Below are 19,637 nucleotides of genomic sequence, written 5' to 3'. Positions count from 1 at the left end.
CCACAACTACCACACGTACTGTTTCTTTCATTCTATTTTCTTCTCCAGCCAGATGGTCTGGATACCTTCCCAATAGTGAGAGAGGTGCTTTTGACACACGCACACAGGAGGACGCTGTTATTTATTTATTTTTTTTAACATAAATCCCTCTCAGATGGAAGATTAACTCTCCTCATTAGGCCCCCTCCTGTTCCCCTTGTCCCTCCTACCTCTCCCTCGTGCGCGCCTTGCATTTGCTGCCATTGGCTGCCTCTATCAGGACCACCGTAAAGCGGATCCATGCTGACTTCGGGGCACGGGGACAGCGAGGAAGAAGAGGGGTGGGTGGATTTTGCCACGGTAATAGAGGAAGCCACCACTCACCAAATCTGGTGCCGGGATCAAGAGGGGGTGTGGAAAGCAGTTTAAAGGGGTTCAGATCCAGAGGAGGGAAGGGGCGACCGACGACAACAACAACAACAACAACATGGGATTAGGCATCAACCGAGCAATCAGGAAAGACGGTTTAAGTCAAAGCATTAAATATCCCCGGCGACTGTATTTGTGTCATTGGATATCTGTTCCTGAAAGGCAGGAAGGATGAAATAACGTTAAAAGAAATGCGCGCAATGACATTTCTATGAGTGGAGAGAAACTGACATTACTGGAGCACAGAGATAGAAAGGGAGAGCGTAGCATCGCCGGATATGAAGGCAGAGCATGCGGCAGCACTAAAACAGTGCAAAGGAGGAGTCAGCGAGACGGTGACAGAGGTGGTGAGGCAATTTTGGTCGTGGAAATCGAGCCTTTTGGGATCCCTACCTTTAGGTGCCGCACGGCGTCTCCTTATTTCGGCTCTCCTTTCCACCTGCAGCAGCTCCGCTGAGGACCCGACTAAGCGATTTCTACGTCCGGACTGAACAATGAGCACCAACTGAATGTGAAGTGATCAGCTTTGAACCATCCAGGAAGTTCACATCACCAGCGGCAAATTGTGGCGGGCGCTAACCCGTTCTTATCTTTTCTGCAGCTTGGACAACACAACATTTGCGGCTAAAAGGTGGATTTGCAGAGGATCGCCTTTCCGGAGCCCACCAGAATGCTCCATCAAATCAGTTATTGCATAGACCAGCACTTGGGCAGCGGGCACGGCCGTTATCACTGAACCGTGAGCTCTTTGTCTAAGCTGACTCGACACAAAATGAGGACCACAATGACGGTCGGAGTATTGCTGCATCGCATGTAAATGAACTCCAAGCGATGCAAAAGCAGGGAACGCAGCTCGCCGGATGACAAGCGGAGGGAAGACAAAAACCGTGAAGCGAGCTGAAGTGAGCCTCTGACTGACGACATCGCTTAAGTTGCACTTAGGAGATATTAATCAGATGCGGAAGTGCTGCCATGGGGGAGACGGCAGAATACCAGAGGCTGCAGGAGACGTCCGAATCGGACGGCCGCTGCGTAACCGCTGATGATGAAGAGGTAGAGCTCTTCTGTCTTTTCATCATGATTCCCATTGCAGCAGAGCAGCGTTCCGTGCTTTCGAAGATTGTACGAAAGTAGAAATAAGTCATTAATATGCTAGCGCCCGGTGAAGAGTTTTTAAGTTGGCTTGTGACGTCGCAAGCCAGTCGACATTACCCAAAGTGTGATGAGCGGCTTGCGCGTTCACAAAGAAGGCAGCTAGGAACGGCGAGAACTCATGCGCGTTGCTCAACACATCGACGCTTCATACTTAACGTTCAATGTTTGTTTGACGCAAAATGAATCATTTGACTCGCAAACCGTGATGTGAAACAACACTTATTTCAAGCCTTATAACAGTACTTAACCATATTTATACTTTCATTCGTACTTGTGGCCAGACATTCAATCGTGTCTCCTTTTTCACAGCATGAAGGGAAGGGAAAAAACCCCAAAAGAATTTCATATTGCAATGAGGCTGGAACAAAATGTGTCACAAATGTGAAGCGCTATGAATAATTTCCAGAGGCACTGTATGTTTACCCTTGATTTGTTTCAAGAATTGTCTCTCTCTTTTTCATTTTTAATTAGATTTTTTTTTTTTTGCTAACAAAAGTAAAATAATCCACCCTAGAAAACGATCAGCGCGAGCCTCCGGCTCTGTGCAGCAGACCGCATGCGTGTGATATGAGAGTGCGTGTGCACTCATGGCATTGATTGACACGCTTTGGTCACACATTTTGCCACTATTGCCTCTTGTCAGCAGTTCTCGTCACAGCATGACAAGTTATAAAATAATAGCTTTAATATATGACTGCTTTTTTTTGTACTGCAAACTCAACTGTTAATTAAGCATTAAAAATTACTTACATTTTGCCTGAGATGAGAAAAAAGTTGAGGCGGTGGGTAAGGCAACGCTGTAAGTGACTATGTATGTTTGCCTTAATTCAAATTCCTTCCAAGAAAAAAAAAAACGAAGTCAATAGTTTTATGTCAGAAAAAAATCCTGGTCCTCCCTTTTCTTGTAGGAATGAAATTAGTTTGTAATAAAATTTGTACATTTACAATAAGTCAACACACCAGATGCTTCATTAGATAGCTTAGTTGTCAAAATAAGTGTACGGCTCGTAGAGTCCAAATCAAAATAAAATAAAACCGTGTGCTAATGTGCGAGCTCTTTGCACCCAGTCGCATCGGATATGGTGCCGCCTAGTGGCGTTAGTTTGCAGCAGCAGGTTGACACACTGACCATTACGGTAATCCTATTGATCCAATCTCCTTAGCGATGAGGCAGCTGGCACCATTGTGATGCATTCCATGCACTGATACTTCAGCGGGCGTCTCGCGGATGTAAATCAGAGTCGTGATCCACACACGCGCATGCTTTTCAGCATTGCGATGTTTATTGGTCGCTGCCAAATGTGTGCCATGTTGTGTTGTCACGGCAACCTTTTGTCACACATTATACAGTCGCCATCAGTAGGTTTCTTTTGACAGACATTTGCCTAGGATGTCATCTTTGTGTTTCTCTGACATGCAAGTCAGCGCTCATTCGCGTTCTCAACTGCTTCAGATAACAAAGTGTATGCAGAAAAGTGGTGAAGATTGCACGACTGTCTGTGTCCTCTGTGTTGTGTTGTGTTATTTTTGTTATTTTGACTTCAAAATGGCGCCGCGTGAGTGGCTGCCTTTCCAGCAGCTCCTATATTTTGTTGTTCTACTTCTTCCTTTCATAACTTTGCTGCTGTGAATTGGGAATTTCTCCATGGCGAGACTAATAAAGGTTTTCGTAATGAAGGGAGAACCGTAGTCCCTCATCCTAGATTAAAAAATAGCATGTTTTGGTATCAATGCGACAAAAGAGTAAGATTCTTGGGCATGATAGATCCCAAACGCGCAACATTGCCCGTGATCGATCCCAAACATTTGATCACAGACACAGAGGTTGTTTTACTGTGATTTACATTCCATCCCAATGAGCCGACTTAACGGAGGGTCGCTTACGGAAAAGAAGCCGTTGTCGGGGGAAGGGTCTTGTCTATTTTGTTGTTGGCCTGTCACATGCTGTGTAATGAACACGTTCTAATTACTTCAATGAGCAGCCAAATGAGAGCCAGATGTGCCAACTTGATGCAGGGAATCAAGGAGCCGCTTACCTATTTGGTAAACACTTGGCTGTATGCGTTGCTATAACGTCTTTTAATGATGGGTATTATGTGATGTTTTTAGCAAAAATTATACGGACACACAAACAAACCACATTAAGCCAGCTCAAGCAATTTGGCTTTTGTTGTGGTAATAACATGAAAAGAAGTCTCCAAAAGGATGACTGTTTTCACCCCCCCCCCTTTATGTTGCTGTTCTCTAATTCATCCTTTGAATCTGCGCCATGTTTAGAAAGTGTGTGTGTGTGTGTGTGTGTGTGTGTGTGTGTGCGCGCGCGCGCGCGCACTTGTGCATGTTTGTGTGTTTTTTGGGACGAGGGGTGGCGATTGCATCACAGGAAACACAGCTCTCCCATCGCGCAGTTGAATGTGACCCTTTGGCCCCGGATCAAATGCTTCTCTAGGGCCGAATACCATGACGCCTCTGTCTTCTGCAGCGGGTGCTGCTCTGGACTCCACTTGGCTGACCAAGTGCAGAGGAGGAGGGTGGGCGGAAGAACCGGGCGCTGAGCTCATGAGAAAAGTTGCGAAGAGGGTGGCTCAAGGCATCCGACCAGAAGAGTTATGAATGAGACGCCGCGTCGCAAATCCACAAGAAAGGGCGGAATTGGAAGAATTCGCCTCTGCGATGCATGTCGTTCTTTGAACAATACAACCTGGAAAATACTGGAAAACCAAAAGTTGGATCCAGAGTCATTTAGCGAGCGTACCTGACTTTGCGTGTCAAAATTGATGTCCCAGACAGGCAGAACAAGAGCGCGACCACCAGGTCTGAACGCAAGGAAATCCGCTCCGTGTTCTATTTTCAGAAGAGGAGGGAGTGAATGGGAGAGTGGGAGCTTTGGCGATATATCGGTGACGTGTGTCCAGAGCCAAATAAGAAGTCACATTGCATCACAGCAAAGAGAGAGTGCATGCGCATGCTCATCTTGTTACACCGTATTTTAAAAAAAAAGAAGAAGAAGAAGAAGAAACCGGAGACTCTGACTGGCTGCATATCTCCTGTCCGTCTGGCTTACTGAAGGGTGATCGAGCGAGGGAGAAGAAGCGCCTATTTTTAGCCCCACGCTGTTCAGAAGAATGAAAAAGCAAACAGACGGTAGCGACGCACGCGGAGTCAGACGGCCAGCGAGAGGGAGAGCAGAGGGAGGAGTGATTCACTGGTGAAGTTCCGCAAAGTTTGAGTCCCCCCGGCTCGTTGCTGTGAGGGGAGAGCTCACGCTAGGATTGCCTGTTTACCTTCACTCACTCTTTTTGCACGCTGAAATGTCTCACTGCCCGCGTGAGTGAGTCGAAATTCAAGAGCGGACTTTCAGAGGGATCGACCTGCCATGGAATGTGGTGGATTTGCACACCGTTTTGCGGGACGCCGTTTGCCGCCCTCCTGGCTTCAAACCTCCACAGCTGGATCCAGGGATTTGGTCGACCCGTTCTTTCGGATAATGGGAAGCTCAGAGTGGGAGCGGAGCGGTTCTTCGAATGGTTTGGGGGACGAGCCGAGATCACAAAAGCACATTTTTGGCCTCCTCTACTCATAAGGACTGAGGAATTCAGGATGCGACGCTTTGACAAGCTGAGAAAGACGTTCCCCTTCCTGGCACGCTTTTATGAATATCGAGTAAGTTTGCTTGACTTTTGTAGTCAGAAAGAATTGGGGGGGGGGGGGGGCAGCTGGACCAAGGCTGTCCTCTGGGAGGGTTGTTATTGCAGCAGGATGTAGAGTAAGAGCAGAATAAGGCTGACCCAGGTCATGACTTTGGCCTGTGCTTCTTGCGTGTTTGTGTGTCGGTGTGCGAATGTCATCTGCGACATCCGGCACTTTTTGAGCCGTGTCTCTCGAAATCCATCTGGGGACAAATGGCGCCGTGGTACTTGGTTGCGGGCAGCGTGAGTTCTGCCCCCTCTGTGATGGCGTGAATGTGAGAGTGAGTGGTTGTCCGCCTCTACCCGTGTATGCGTGCCCTGTGACGTCCGGCAACCCGTCCGGGGTGTAGTCCACCTTTTCCCCGAAGTTAGCCGGGGGTCGGCTCCAGCCCCCCGTGACCATCAACAGAAAACACAGAATAGATCTTACATTGATGGATGGCAGATTTTGGTCAATTTTCAGACATTGCAGACCAAACCAGGAAGTGAACCCTAATAACCTAATAAGGAGACTTCTTTCTTCTTACTTTTTTCTTTTCTGATTGATATAAAAATGATTTATTAGATACAATCACATAACGGGGTAGGACTAGATAAGTTTTTTACTTCTTCCTACTCCCTTGAACATAATAACTGTGTTGAATGAAGATTGATTTCTTTCTTTTTACTTTTTTTATCTACCTTATTTTCTGTCAAATTATTACTGTATATATGTTTTTTATGTTCAATAAACAAACGTTTGTGCATTTTCTCCACTGTCGCAATTGAAAATCTTAAAACATATATATATATATCGAATTCATTGATTAACTCATTCACTCATTCACTCCCAAAGACGTTTTTAAACGTCTTTTCAGACTAGGTCCAGAATTGGCTGGTACTAAATGAGTTAATCGGCAGATTGGTTGCTGCCAATATCCCAAGATCGCACTTAGCAGAGAGTTATTTGTCGTCCAAGCCCTGACGGCTTCAGACTTGACACCGATGCGCAAAGAGCCCAGACAGGAAACAGAGTTGCATCGTCTTCACTCTGTGGTGAACTAACACGCATGTGTTGAGTGCGTAGGACGGCCAGGCTTGCCGTGTGCAGGGAAGGGCAATAACTCATGCTGAATGCTTTTTAGTGGAATATATTACACATATACTTTCCAATATTTACACTACCAGCAGCCTGAAATACTTAATTCAAGGAGTCAACAACAACAAAAATGGCTACAATCTACAGTCGAGACAGTCTTTAGCTGCATCCAGATCCCAAGTATTGTTTGAAGCCAAAAGAAACTAAATTTCTAACATTAATTGCTGCACGAATTACAATCGGGCGCGCTAATTTAACAACATGAATTGCTGCCAACTGGGGAGACAAAATTTAGCATGAAACAAAAACTTTCGCATGACAGCTATTGACCCTGCATGAAAAAAGACGCTGACCTTTTTTGTGTGTGTGTGTGTCCTTGCAGAAACTGGGCAATAATATGCAGCAGTGTGAGGAAGGCACAGAGTGGCTGCTGGAGCTGCTGATAGAAGTCCAGTTGCAGCAGTACTTCCTGCGAATCCGAGATGACCTCAACGTCACACGGCTCTCCCACTTCGACTATGTCAAGGATGAAGACCTGGAGAAGATTGGCTTGGGTCGACCTGGTGAGAAGCTGCCTGATCTCCTTTGGAGTATTTTTTTTTTTGTATGTATTGTAGTGTATGTACAGTCTTGAGAAGCAATTCAAGATCGTTCTAGTCATGTGCAGCGCTATTCCAACCAATTTTGGTTGTTGTTTTTGTAAGAGTAAAAGAGTATGCGCTCAGTGGTCTTGCTGCTGTTTTTCTGCATTGGTGTGACATCTGGCATTCTCTTGGTTTAAAAAAGGACAGAGAAGACTGTGGGAGGCTGTAAAGAGGAGGAAAGCCCTGTGCAAGCGCAAGTCCTGGATGAGCAAGGTGGAGACACACACACACACATATACACACACACGGCACATGCGACATCTTTACTTGATGGCATCTGTCTGTCAGTCGTAGAATAAAAAACATATTCCCATATTGGCCAGCACTAATCCATAGTCACTCTTGCATGTCATGAGCAGCTCCCTTTTCTTGTTCTTCTTTGGCTTATTTTAAGTTCTGCTCGGTCATCGTCAGAATAGTTTGAATATCGAGCCTCCTCTTCGGAATCGCACGGTGTCTACCGTGGCGTTTTTAAAAAGCTGACCGCATGATGTCATGTCTGGTACGGCGCGAATGTGACACCGTAACACCGTACACTGACTGCTACTGTTTATATTTGGTCAGTCAAACATGTTAGGCACCAAGGCTTCATTGACACGGCTTTTCTCATTATCCCATTGCTGTGTAGCGAGTGTCTTTGGGCAGGTCATGATCGCTCTAAAATGGCATGCTTGAGAGAAACATCGGCTTGTAGCCGACACGGGCATTGCAGCATAGCTGCGGAATTTACTGGGTTTTTTTTATTCGATTTCCGAATTGACTTTGTTGTCGCGTCCCTCTATTCCTCTAAAGGTGTTCAGCGGGAAGCGTCCAGACGGGGCAGACTTTCCCCAGCAGGGCCAGCCCGCCTCCTCCTACCGTAAACGGTCTCCCACACCACCCCCGGGCCCGGCGGAGGGGCTCCCGGCCACACATTCCACCGAGGACGTTTCCCTCGATGGCCAACGGCAGTCTCTGACCTGCCTCATCCCGGAGAAGGACCTGACTCTCCTGGAAAAGCTCGGGGACGGTTCTTTCGGCGTTGTGAAGAGAGGCGAGTGGCTGACCCCGACAGGGACGATGGTGACGACCCTTTTAGATCCTACGCGACAAGATGTACGCACCAAAACGTTTGTTGGGCGAGGCCATATTGGTGTCCATTCATGTCGCGCTTTGCAGATAAACGTCGCTGTCAAATGTTTGAAGCCGGACGTGCTCAGCCAGCCCGAGGCTCTGGAGGATTTCATCTGTGAGGTCAACGCCATGCACTCGCTGGATCACCAGAACCTCATTCGCCTCTACGGTGTGGTGCTCACACACCCAATGAAGATGGTAGTGCGCACACAGAACGCCGCCCACAGAGGGAGGACTGTCCAAACGTATCGGGGGGACACATTAACTTGTGCGAATATGTGTCGGACTCTCTCCTCTCGCGTGCGCATGACCTCACAGTCCGTTCTAATCTGCTTTGGCATCTCAAGGCCTTTGTGTCTTAAGAGTGATGAGAGGATGGAGGAAAGCGGGGAGAAACAGGAAGGGAGGAGAGCACGTGCACTTTGGGCGAAAAAGAGCCGCTGGCATTTCTGCCCTTTCAACACGGCGCTACCTTCGGGCGCCAAATAGTTTGGGAGCTACGTCATGACTTTTCGAGCTTCCTGTTTTTGTCGCGTTACTTTGTCAACATAAGCGCCCCCCCCCCCCCCCCTGCTCTTTCTCGAGGTTTCCCGTGTGCTTCATTTTTCAACTGACTTTCCTCAGCCATTCATCGCTCTCTCTCTCTCTCTCTCTCTCTCCACGTGCGCTAGGTGACCGAGCTGGCGCCACTTGGTTCCCTGCTGGACCGCTTGCGGCGGGTCCACCCACAGGGCCCCGTTTTGATCCACACACTGTGCCAGTATGCGGTGCAGGTGGCCTGTGGCATGGCCTATCTGGAGCAGAGGCGCTTCATCCACAGGGATCTGGCGGCCAGGTAACAGTAGACCACAACGTGATTCGATCTTGAGCTTTTAACGGGTGGGATGTGCGGCTCAAAATCTTTTTTTTTTTGGAGTGGTGTTCATCTGCCTTGGACTTAATTGCTAGTATTTTCCCTTTTTCGACATTTTTATGGCATCTGACGTTATTTTATGGATGCAGTCTTTGCTTTCTGACTTCTCCACCCAGACATTTGTAGACTATTACAGGGTGACTTGGCCCACGGGCTAAATGAGTCACTTCCTGGCTGGTATATTGGGCGCACTGGCCCAAATGTAAGCCAATTATTAAACCCTCAAGTGGCAGCGCTAATTTCCCCAGTTCATTTACACATGCTGATACATTTTTGCATGATTTTGTATTATGTCCAGAGTTAATTGTATGTCTCGTGGCGAACGGGAATGAATGCCATGGTTAAAACGTGCATTTCTTGTACGCGCGCATTCCATTCTAAGCCGCGGGACTGTGATGAAGAAAAAAAAAACATACTGCTGCTGAAATGTTGTTGGAAGAAGCAGCATGCAACGTTTTTGGAAACCCACAATCTTGCTGCTGTAGACTGTAAATTTCCCCATTGTGGGACAAATAAAGGATATCTTATCTTATCTTATCTTATAACCACGAGTAAAGAAATAGACATGTTCACAGTCATGTAGAACTTTATCTTGCACATTTGTTGTTACTTAACATGCAGCGTTTAAATAAGGCGGGTGAAAATGTCTCTTTAGGAACATCCTGCTGACATCAGCCCACAGAGTGAAGATCGGCGATTTTGGCCTGATGAGGGCACTACCGAACAATCATGAGCATTACGTCATGCAGGAACATCGAAAGATTCCCTTTGCGTGGTGAGTGAACTGATATGAGAAAGCAATTGCCTGAGTTGGAGTTTTGAAATTGGGAGTTACCTGATTTGTTCGACTTAAAAAAACAACATTTAGTTAGGGGGGGGAAGGGGGTTTGTTGCTAATCTGTTGTTCCCTGTCTGCGTGCATGCCGTCGGAAATAAATTGTTCTCTGTCTTGCAGGTGCGCCCCCGAGAGCCTCAAGACCAGAACCTTCTCCCACGCTACTGACACGTGGATGTTTGGCGTGACTCTCTGGGAGATGTTCACACATGGCCAGGAGCCTTGGTTAGGCCTCAATGGGAGCCAGGTACACCCATGCACGCATTTCAGTTGAGCTGTCAGTATGTTATATATTCAGGGAATAAATATTGAGTGAAATAAATGAAAGTGTGGCTCAAAAGACATTTGCATATTTAATCAACAACGTCCCCCCCCCCCCCCCCCCCCTCCTCCTCCAGATACTGCATAAAATCGATAAGGAAAGTGAACGCCTCCCGAAGCCAGATGACTGCCCGGCGGATATTTACAATGTCATGTTGCAGTGCTGGGCACAGAAATCAGATACCAGACCTACTTTTGTAGCCCTGCGGGAGTTCCTACTTGAAGTAAAGTGGCCACTTTTTTTGGGAGCAACTGCTTTAAAACACACTTTGCTTATTTGCTTGGGTGAAGTCAAGTAACAAATGCTCATCTTGATGCTGCGCATGCCATAAACTGAACGTTACCGACACCTAGTGGACATTTCATGAAGCGGTTGTTAAAATATTTGCAAAGAGGGCATTATTTACAGGGCCGACTTTTAGATTTGATCACTATCTGAATGAGTTGATAGGACCATAATACCCACTAAATTTCAGCATTTTAGATGCTATTATTATTCATATATTTATTTAGAAATCTTCAGCGTTTTGACGCTCTCCAAAATTTAGCGGTCGGGTCGAGCCCATTTGTCACAAAGTCGAACACACACAGACGAAGTGACGTATCCTCCTTTAAGAACATAACACACATCCAGTACAACTCTGTGAATAAACCCACACGAATAAAAGTGATTTAGTTGCGATACCTGCCGTGACTAGACCATTTCCCAGTGTGATGCTCTCATTCGGCAATGCCTCGTTATACTGTGTTGCTCGTTTGGCTTTGTGTCCGAAATGCATCTTTGCGTTTCAGAGCATGCCAACGGACGTGTGCGCGCTGCACGACTTTGATGAGCAAGATAAGCTGCTGATCCAGATTGATGATGTCATCACAATCATTGACGGCAGGTGAGAGCCTTTTTGTCCTTTCAGGTGTCGAATACGTCTAAATACGGTGAAAACACGGGATAGTGCAGATCCAGCCTCTGAGGTCATTTGTCTGCTCTAAGTCTGAATTTAATCAGAGATTATCATACAGAGCCTGATTTTTTTTTTGTTGTCTCTGTCATGAGTGGTAAATTCTTCTAGCATCGCATAGAAATGTTGCGCTGTTAATCTGAGAAGAGAATGTGGCTATTAGTTTAATTGTGATTTTTTGTTTGTTGTTGGTTTTATTTTTTGGTAATATTTCAGAGCCGAGAACTATTGGTGGCGAGGTCAGAATAAGCGTACTCTGAAAGTGGGAGCGTTTCCCAGGCACGTGGTGACCTCAGCGGCGGGTTTGTCCGACCATGACATCAGTCGACCGCTCAAGAACAGCTTCATCCACACGGGCCACGGAGATGCCGATCCTCATCGATGCTGGGGCTTCCCTGACAGGATTGACGAGTAAACACCGCTTATTGCTTGATTGCGGTTGGCTGAATGAGTCACTTGAAATGAGGTCAAGCGATGCTGCTCGACACAAGCGATACTTGTATTACATGCGGTGTGGAGCAGGAAATTGACTAATCAAGTGACACTGTGACACTTTGACCGGTAGATGGCAGTAGCTCATTACAAGAGAAGCTGCTTGCTCATCTAACGCTCTATGCTTGCCCCCTCCCACCTCTCCCGACCAGGTTGTATCTTGGGAATCCAATGGATCCTCCTGATGTTCTTGGTTTGGACCTCAGTGCAGCTCGGCCCACTCAGCTACCAGGGCGAGCTAAAAGTGAGTCAATGATGTAGTTGTGACCATCACTTATTTTTTGGAGACTCGGTTCTGTCACTTCTTTGGTTGGATTTTTTGCAGGGTTGGATAGCCGAAAGCAGCTCAGGTTGATAGATCGGTTCCTGATGATGTTGATGCTGTTTAACTCTTTAAACGACATTATACGAGCATATTGTTTTGTACTAATCAAAAAAAAAAAGTATGCGTTAGTGTATGTCAGCAGGATGCAAATCTGGGTTTTCTCGGGGTTACCTGCCTTCCTCCCACATTCCCATATCATGCGTGGTAGGCTAATTGAAGATCCTGAATTGTCTAAAGATGTGAATGGAATCCTAATGAGAATGAGCGGTATCGAACGTGGTCGGATGGTTGAGCAATCTGACCTGCTCAAGGCCCCGGTGAATCATACTGATACTTCTATGACTTACATTTGATTCTCCGGTGTAAGTTTCTGGAAGATATTTTCTATCTTGATATTCATGTGCAAGGGTCCTGTCAAATTGCTGTTATTCATTCGACTCATGAATATCCTTTTTTTTTTTCTGTGACTTGCTTGAACGGCGTCTTTTCTGACCTACTTGCTGTCCCTTTTTTCCTTCTCACTCTTTGCGCGGCGGTGGCTGTATTTTGTTTCCAGAAGAGCCTCCTCCTCCTCGCCCTCCTCAACCAGCAGTGCTATTCAAGAGTAAGTCTGGTTTCTCTCAGCAGCTCCTCACCCATTGCTCCTGCCCTCTCTGTTCCCTTCTAGCTCAACTCTTCAAAGGTACACTTGATGTATTTTTTTTCTCCTCTCGTTTGCTTGTTGTGCGGTGTGACTTTTATTTTCCATTCCATCACTATTTCTCCAACACCGAACCATGCTATCAGGCGCCCCTGCTGTGCACGATGCATTTTTATGGTTTGAACTCATCCTCCAGTCTCCCAAAAGTCATTCATTATTTTGCACGTTTCTCCTCAGAGCCTTGTTACGATGCGGTGAATCGGGATGAGGACTTCACATATGCAGGACCGAAGAGGCGGTCACTTCGGAAAACAAGCTCCGTCAAAGGCCTCAAACTTAGACCGACGGCCTGGATTTCTTCTTCCAAACGGGGGACGGACAAGACATTTGAGTCAAGCCACTACCCCTGGAGAGAAGTGTCCCTCATTGACTTTGGGGAAGACTTGCCCTCGCCCACACCCTCCCCGTCACCCCACGTTGAAATTGCAATCCCCGGTCTCGCAAAGCTGGCTTTGGGAGCAGAGAATCTCTTGGATCGGACACCTCCTCGGAGTCCCTCCAAGTCGTTACCCCGCCCTCTTCACCCCACGCCGGTCTTGGACTGGGATGCACGGCCCTTACCCCCGCCCCCGGCGTATGACGATGTAGCGCAAGATGAAGACGATATGGAGGTGCGGTAGGACATGTTCCCGCAATCCATATGAGTGTCAATGAAGTACACGTAGGCCGTTATCATCGAAATAATGATAAGAGCCTCCTTTATATCAGACCCGTACTGCAAAATCTGGCAAAAAGCCACTTTTGCCATTTCCACGGCAACCGGCCAAGGTCGCTTTTACATAGCGACCCACCACATTTCCGAATCAGAACATTTTCCATGACGACGGCAGCGAGTTTTGCGTGTGGATGTCACAGTCCCGATACCGTTGTGCTTAACTTGCCTGACGTGCGTGCACGCAGCATGGATTCACTTTCCACTTTGTGACGGTGTAGTGGGATTGCTGTCTGGCCATACACGACTCACACAAAGAATATCGGGACGTCGGGTGAAATTTCAGGATCAACCTAAGATGCATTTTGACCTTTGCGGCTGAACTCACTTTTGACCTTCTCTAATCTTTTGAACACATTTTGTTCGCACAACTTGCCGTCCTGTACGAAGAAGCTGGATGGTGAATTTTATGCTCGCTGCGAGCTACGGCTCGCTAGCTCACCCGGCTAAACGCGATGCGGAGCCGCAAGTTCACTTCGCGCCCACGGTCAACACAGCACAAGTCACTCACTAATCACTCGTATCGTTATCATGAAACAAGGACAGGGACAAAGACGGGGAAGACCCGAACTTTATCCGAGTAGAATATGTTTAGTCCCGGATGTAGTTTTCCCCATAGTCGGCTTTGAGCGGCTGCTGCACAGGACAAGCAATATAGAAAAGGAATTGGGCGTCGCAGCACTGGACCGGCATTTAGTCATTCCCTTTCACACAGCTGCCAACTTTGTCACCCCTCTTCTTGACATGTAATGTCAAGCACCCCAGAAAGAAAAAAAAGTGGACAAAACACGGCATCCAAAGCCATTGCTCAAGGGCCTATTCGCACTTTGGATTTGGCCGTGTGTAGTTCGGCCTGTAATGGTGCCTCTATACTGGTTGTTGAAGAATGCCAGTCTGCTTCCTGAGCCCTGCTGAGGTGCCCTTGAGGAAAAATAAATAAATCACCTAATTGCTCACTGTTTTGCAGCCGCCCTGCTGAAACTCTTTTCTTGATGCATGCTGTGCCGTGACTCGATTTCTTCTCCACGCATGTGTGTGTGCGGGGGGGTTATTGGAGTCTGTATCAGTAACACACCATGTAGAAAGTAAACAAATGTGTCTCATTACACTTTTGCCGCGTGGAATAATAGAACCATATTTAATAACACTTTTCAATGCACGTACATACATTTTCCTTTCCATTTTAGGTGAGTTCCATCAACGGCACGGAGCGGCAGCACAGTGACGAGCAGAAGAATGAGGATCTCTCCTCTGGACAGGAAGTGGAGGGTGTGAGCCGTGTCTCCAGAGTTCCAGACAAACCAGGCCTCGACGATAACCTCTTTCTCCCCAGCAAGCACAGCCGGGGCCCGACTACCTCTTTCTCCCAATCTGCCGAAATCTTCCAGGAACTCCAGCATGATTGCATGAGGAGGCTGAATGTGCCAACATCTCAGAGTTCTTCCTCACGTCTGCAGGCACACCAGTCCTCCGCTGAGGACAGACCCCAGATCCCCCCTCGTGTCCCTATTCCCCCTCGCCCAATAAAAAGGGGCGACTACTCCTTTGCCCGTTGGTCGAGGGACCTCTCTCTCTCCCTGATCCCGGCCGACGTCCCCGAAGACATTTCGAGCTCGGAGCAGGACCGGCCACCGCAAATCCCTCCGAGGGAACCTTTGTCACAGCCTGGCTCCAGGACTCCCAGCCCAAGAGGCCTGGAGGTGGGCTCCCCACAGCAGAGAGTCCACTCTGCCAGTCCCACCACCGTGCCCCTTGCCCTTACAACCTGCCACTCCTCACACGCCTACAGCTCCTACCTCTCCACCTCTCCAGGTAAATTGATGCCGACTACGCACAGCTTTGCTTCAGATCCCAAATACGCTGCACCCAAAGTGATCCAGGCACAGGGGACGGACTTTGTAAACAAGAGCCCCTGCATCCTCCCCATAGTCCGTGACGGACGAAAAGTCAGTAACACTCACTATTACCTCCTGCCAGAGAGGCCGCCCTACCTTGACAAATACGACCGCTTCTTTAGGGAGGCCGAGAGCCTGACTGGCAGCACTGTGGAGGCCAGACACGTACGGCAAGCTAACACCGCTACCGTCCGACCAATGGTGCTCAGCACTTTACAGGTGCAGGCCCAGGGACAGGGGATCGCCCCACTGGGTGAGATCAAGACTCATTTGTCCTCCAACAATAACAGCAATCTTGGACAGTGGACGAGTGTTTGCACAGAAAGTTTGACAGCACCGGCGGGCACCGTTTATTGTGCCACGGCAGACGCATCGGAAAACTCCGCTGACAGAGTCAAAGTGGTAAGGCGATGAAAGATGTCTTCGCTTGCCATGCCAAATGACAAAGCCAATCACGAAGAGTACTGAATCTCATCGTGTAAGGAGTCATTTTGTGATGTTCAAAGCATTCTCAAGAAATGATAAGTACAGTAATATTCTGTTTTCTGTAAATTGATAGTCTTGTTCAGCACGTTGCTGAATCCAGTATATTTATAGTAATGTATATCTAATATACGATATTACAATACGTTGAAGATTTAATATATAGTATTACAGTGGTAAACCTGAAAGCATCACATTGGTCATGTGACAGTCGCAAGCTGAACCGTGATTGGTCCTTACCTGAGCAATTGTGATGTCATTTTCAGGCGACGGCAAGTGGACAAAATGGCCGCCCCCTAAGATTTATCAAATGGATAGAATTTGCTTACTCATTCTTATTTCACAAACGCAGTCATAATCTGAATTGTGTGTTTAGACTAGTGGGGCTACATAAAGCATATTATTGTGAAGAACATCTTTGACTTAGCTTTCGCTATTAATCTACAATTCACGAAATGTATACTGCTACGGAAGGTAAGGCTTTAGTAGATGATAGAAAGCCCGTGAGCCGTCACCTTACCGTGGTGGAGGGGTTTGTGTGTCCCAATGATCCTAGGAGCTAAGTTGTCTGGGGCTTTATGCCCCTGGCAGGGTCACCCATGGCAAACAGGTCCTAGGTGAGGGACCAGACAAAGCACGGCTCACAAAGCCCCTTATGATAGATAAAATCAATGGCACTCAGTTTCCCTTGCCCGGACGCGGGTCACCGGGGCCCCCCTCTGGAGCCAGGCCTGGAGGTGGGGCTCGTTGGCGAGCGCCTGGTGGCCGGGCCTACACCCATGGGGCCCGGCCGGGCTCAGCCCGAAGAGGCAACGTGGGTCCCCCTTCTCATGGTCTCACCACCCGTGGGAGGGGTCAAAGGGGTCGGGTGCAATGCGAGCTGGGCGTCCGATCCTCGGCTGCAGAAGCTAGCTCTTGGGACATGGAATGTCACCTCTCTGGCAGGGAAGGAGCCCGAGCTGGTGTGTGAGGTAGAGAAGTTCCGACTGGATATAGTCGGACTTGCCTCCACACACAGCCTGGGTTCTGGTACTAGTTCTCTCGAGAGGGGTTGGACTCTCTTCCACTCTGGAGTTGCTCATGGTGAGAGGCGCAGAGCAGGTGTGGGCATACTCATTGCCCCCCGGCTCAGTGCCTGTACATTGGGGTTCACACCGGTAGACGAGAGGGTTGCTTCCCTCCGCCTTCGGGTGGGGGGACGGGTCCTGACTGTTGTTTGTGCATATGCACCAAACGGCAGCTCGGCATACCCACCCTTTTTGGAGTCCTTGGAGGGTGTGCTGGAGAGTACTCCTGCTGGGGACTCCCTTGTTCTGCTGGGGGACTTCAATGCTCACGTGGGCAATGACAGTGAGACCTGGAGGGGCGTGATTGGGAGGAACGGCCCCCCCGATCAGAACTCGAGTGGTGTTTTGTTATTGGACTTCTGTGCTCGTCACGGACTGTCCATAACGAACACCTTGTTCAAACATAAGGGTGTCCATATGTGCACTTGGCACCAGGACACCCTGGGCCGTAGTTCGATGATCGACCTTGTGGTTGTATCATCGAATTTGCGGCCGCATGTTTTGGACACTCGGGTGAAGAGAGGGGCGGAGCTGTCAACTGATCACCACCTGGTGGTGAGTAGGCTCCGATGGTGGGGGAAGATGCCGGTCCGTCCTGGCAGACCCAAACGTATTGTGAGGGTTTGTTGGGAGCGTCTGGTGGAATCCCCTGTCAGAAGGAGTTTCAACTCCCACCTCCGACAGAGCTTTTCCCATGTTCCGGGGGAGACGGGGGACATTGAGTCCGAGTGGACCATGTTCCGTGCCTCTATTGTTGAGGCGGCCAATCTGAGTTGTGGCCGTAAGGTGGTTGGTGCCTGTCGTGGCGGCAACCCTCGTACTCGCTGGTGGACACCAGCAGTAAGGGATGCCGTCAAGCTGAAGAAGGAGTCCTATCGAGCCTTTATGGCCTGTGGGACCCCAGAGGCAGCTGACGGGTATCGACTGGCCAAGCGGAACGCAGCTTCGGTGGTCGCCGAGGCAAAAACCCGAGCGTGGGAAGAGTTCGGTGAGGCCATGGAAGCCGACTTCCGGACGGCTTCGAGGAAATTCTGGTCCACCATCCGACGTCTCAGGAGGGGGAAGCAGTGCACCACTAACACTGTGTACAGTGGGGATGGGGCACTGCTGACTTCAACTCGGGACGTTGTGAACCGGTGGGCAGAGTACTTCGAAGACCTCCTCAACTCCACCAACACGTCTTCCTTGGAGGAAGCAGAGTCTGAGGACCCTGAGGTGGGCTCTCCTATCTCTGTGGTTGAAGTCACCGATGTGGTTAAAAAGCTCCTCGGTGGCAGGGCCCCAGGGGTGGATGAGATCCGCCCGGAGTTCCTCAAGGCTCTGGATGTTGTGGGGCTGTCCTGGTTGACACGCCTCTGCAACATCGCGTGGTCAACGGGGAGAGTGCCTCTGGATTGGCAGACCGGGGTGGTAGTCCCTCTTTTTAAAAAGGGGGACCGGAGGGTGTGTTCCAACTACAGAGGGATCACACTCCTCAGCCTCCCTGGTAAGGTCTATTCAGGGGTGCTGGAGAGGAGGGTCCGTCAGGAAGTCGAGCCTCAGATTGAGGAGGAGCAGTGTGGTTTTCGTCCCGGCCGTGGAACAGTGGACCAGCTCTACACCCTTAGCAGGGTCCTCGAGGGTATGTGGGAATTCGCCCAACCAGTCTACATGTGTTTTGTGGACTTGGAGAAGGCGTTTGACCGTGTCCCTCGGGGAGTTCTGTGGGGGGTGCTTCGTGGGTATGGGGTACCGAACCCCCTGATACGGGCTATTCGGTCACTATACCACCGATGTCAGAGTTTGGTTCGCATTGCCGGCAGTAAGTCGGAATCGTTTCCAGTGAGGGTAGGACTCCGCCAAGGCTGCCCTTTGTCGCCGATTCTGTTCATAATCTTTATGGACAGAATTTCTAGGCGCAGCCGAAGCGTTGAGGGCGTCCGTTTTGGTGGCCTCAGTATTGCATCCCTGCTTTTTGCAGATGATGTGGTGCTGTTGGCTCCTTCAAACGGGGCTCTCCAACTCTCACTGGAGCGTTTCGCAGCCGAGTGTGAAGCGGTTGGAATGAAAATCAGCACCTCCAAATCTGAAACCATGGTCCTCAGTCGGAAAAGGGTGGAGTGCCCCCTCCGGGTCGGGGGAGAGATCTTGCCCCAAGTGGAGGAGTTTAAGTATCTTGGGGTCTTGTTCACGAGTGAGGGCAGGAGGGAGCGAGAGATCGACAGGCGGATCGGTGCAGCGTCTGCTGTGATGCGGACGTTGTATCGGTCTGTCGTGGTGAAGAAGGAGCTGAGCCGAAGGGCGAAGCTCTCAATTTACCGGTCGATCTACGTTCCAACCCTCATCTATGGTCACGAGCTATGGGTCGTGACCGAAAGAACGAGATCCCGGATACAAGCGGCCGAAATGAGTTTTCTCCGCAGGGTGTCCGGGCTCTCCCTTAGAGATAAGGTGAGAAGCTCGGTCATCCGGGAGGGGCTCAGAGTCGAGCCGCTTCTCCTCCACATCGAGAGGAGCCAGATGAGGTGGCTTGGGCATCTGATTCGGATGCCTCCTGAACGCCTCCCTGGTGAGGTGTTCCGGGCATGTCCCACCGGGAGGAGACCCCGAGGAAGACCCAGGACACGCTGGAGTGACTATGTCACCCAGCTGGCCTGGGAACGCCTCGGGATCCCCCGGGGAGAGCTGGAAGAAGTAGCTAGGGAGAGGGAAGTCTGGGCTTCCCTGCTAAAGCTGTTGCCCCCGCGACCCGGCCCCGGATAAGCGGTAGAAGATGGATGGATGGATGGATAGAAAGCCCGCATTCTATACATATTGTGTCGTTTAAGGCGTTGGGAGTTTTCCACTGATTTTGAAATGACTTTCTGTGTTT

The 19,637-nt window shown here is 49.2% G+C and overlaps 1 protein-coding gene across 6 annotated transcripts in view; it reads left to right on the top strand.

Moving 5' to 3' along the window:
* Window positions 1–19,637, top strand: part of tnk2b (tyrosine kinase, non-receptor, 2b) — a 33,458-nt gene that overhangs the window by 9,482 nt on the left and 4,339 nt on the right. The window contains exons 1-16 of one of the 6 annotated variants that reach the window (XM_086130115.1): window positions 3,478–5,226; window positions 6,713–6,893; window positions 7,117–7,187; window positions 7,767–8,036; window positions 8,133–8,285; window positions 8,759–8,922; window positions 9,656–9,775; window positions 9,956–10,082; window positions 10,234–10,380; window positions 10,949–11,043; window positions 11,329–11,523; window positions 11,757–11,848; window positions 12,486–12,533; window positions 12,807–13,240; window positions 14,529–15,287; window positions 15,359–15,567. In XM_086130115.1, the coding sequence (XP_085986241.1) occupies window positions 4,945–5,226; window positions 6,713–6,893; window positions 7,117–7,187; window positions 7,767–8,036; window positions 8,133–8,285; window positions 8,759–8,922; window positions 9,656–9,775; window positions 9,956–10,082; window positions 10,234–10,380; window positions 10,949–11,043; window positions 11,329–11,523; window positions 11,757–11,848; window positions 12,486–12,533; window positions 12,807–13,240; window positions 14,529–15,287; window positions 15,359–15,415 (3,195 nt within the window). In that variant the 5' untranslated portion in view covers window positions 3,478–4,944 and the 3' untranslated portion in view covers window positions 15,416–15,567. Of the gene's footprint in view, window positions 1–355; window positions 1,462–3,477; window positions 5,227–6,712; window positions 6,894–7,116; window positions 7,188–7,766; window positions 8,037–8,132; window positions 8,286–8,758; window positions 8,923–9,655; window positions 9,776–9,955; window positions 10,083–10,233; window positions 10,381–10,948; window positions 11,044–11,328; window positions 11,524–11,756; window positions 11,849–12,485; window positions 12,534–12,806; window positions 13,241–14,528; window positions 15,639–19,637 lie in introns of those variants that run through there. The other 5 variants (XM_086130112.1, XM_086130113.1, XM_086130110.1 and 2 more) reach the window with 5 other exon arrangements.

Source organism: Hippocampus guttulatus, chromosome 14, assembly GCF_054856545.1.
Source record: "Hippocampus guttulatus isolate MCC_2025c chromosome 14, RoL_Hgut_1.0, whole genome shotgun sequence".
Classification (NCBI taxonomy): Eukaryota; Metazoa; Chordata; class Actinopteri; order Syngnathiformes; family Syngnathidae; genus Hippocampus; species Hippocampus guttulatus.
The sequence above is the reverse complement of the archived record's forward strand: the minus strand, read 5'-3'. Positions and strand labels throughout refer to the sequence as shown.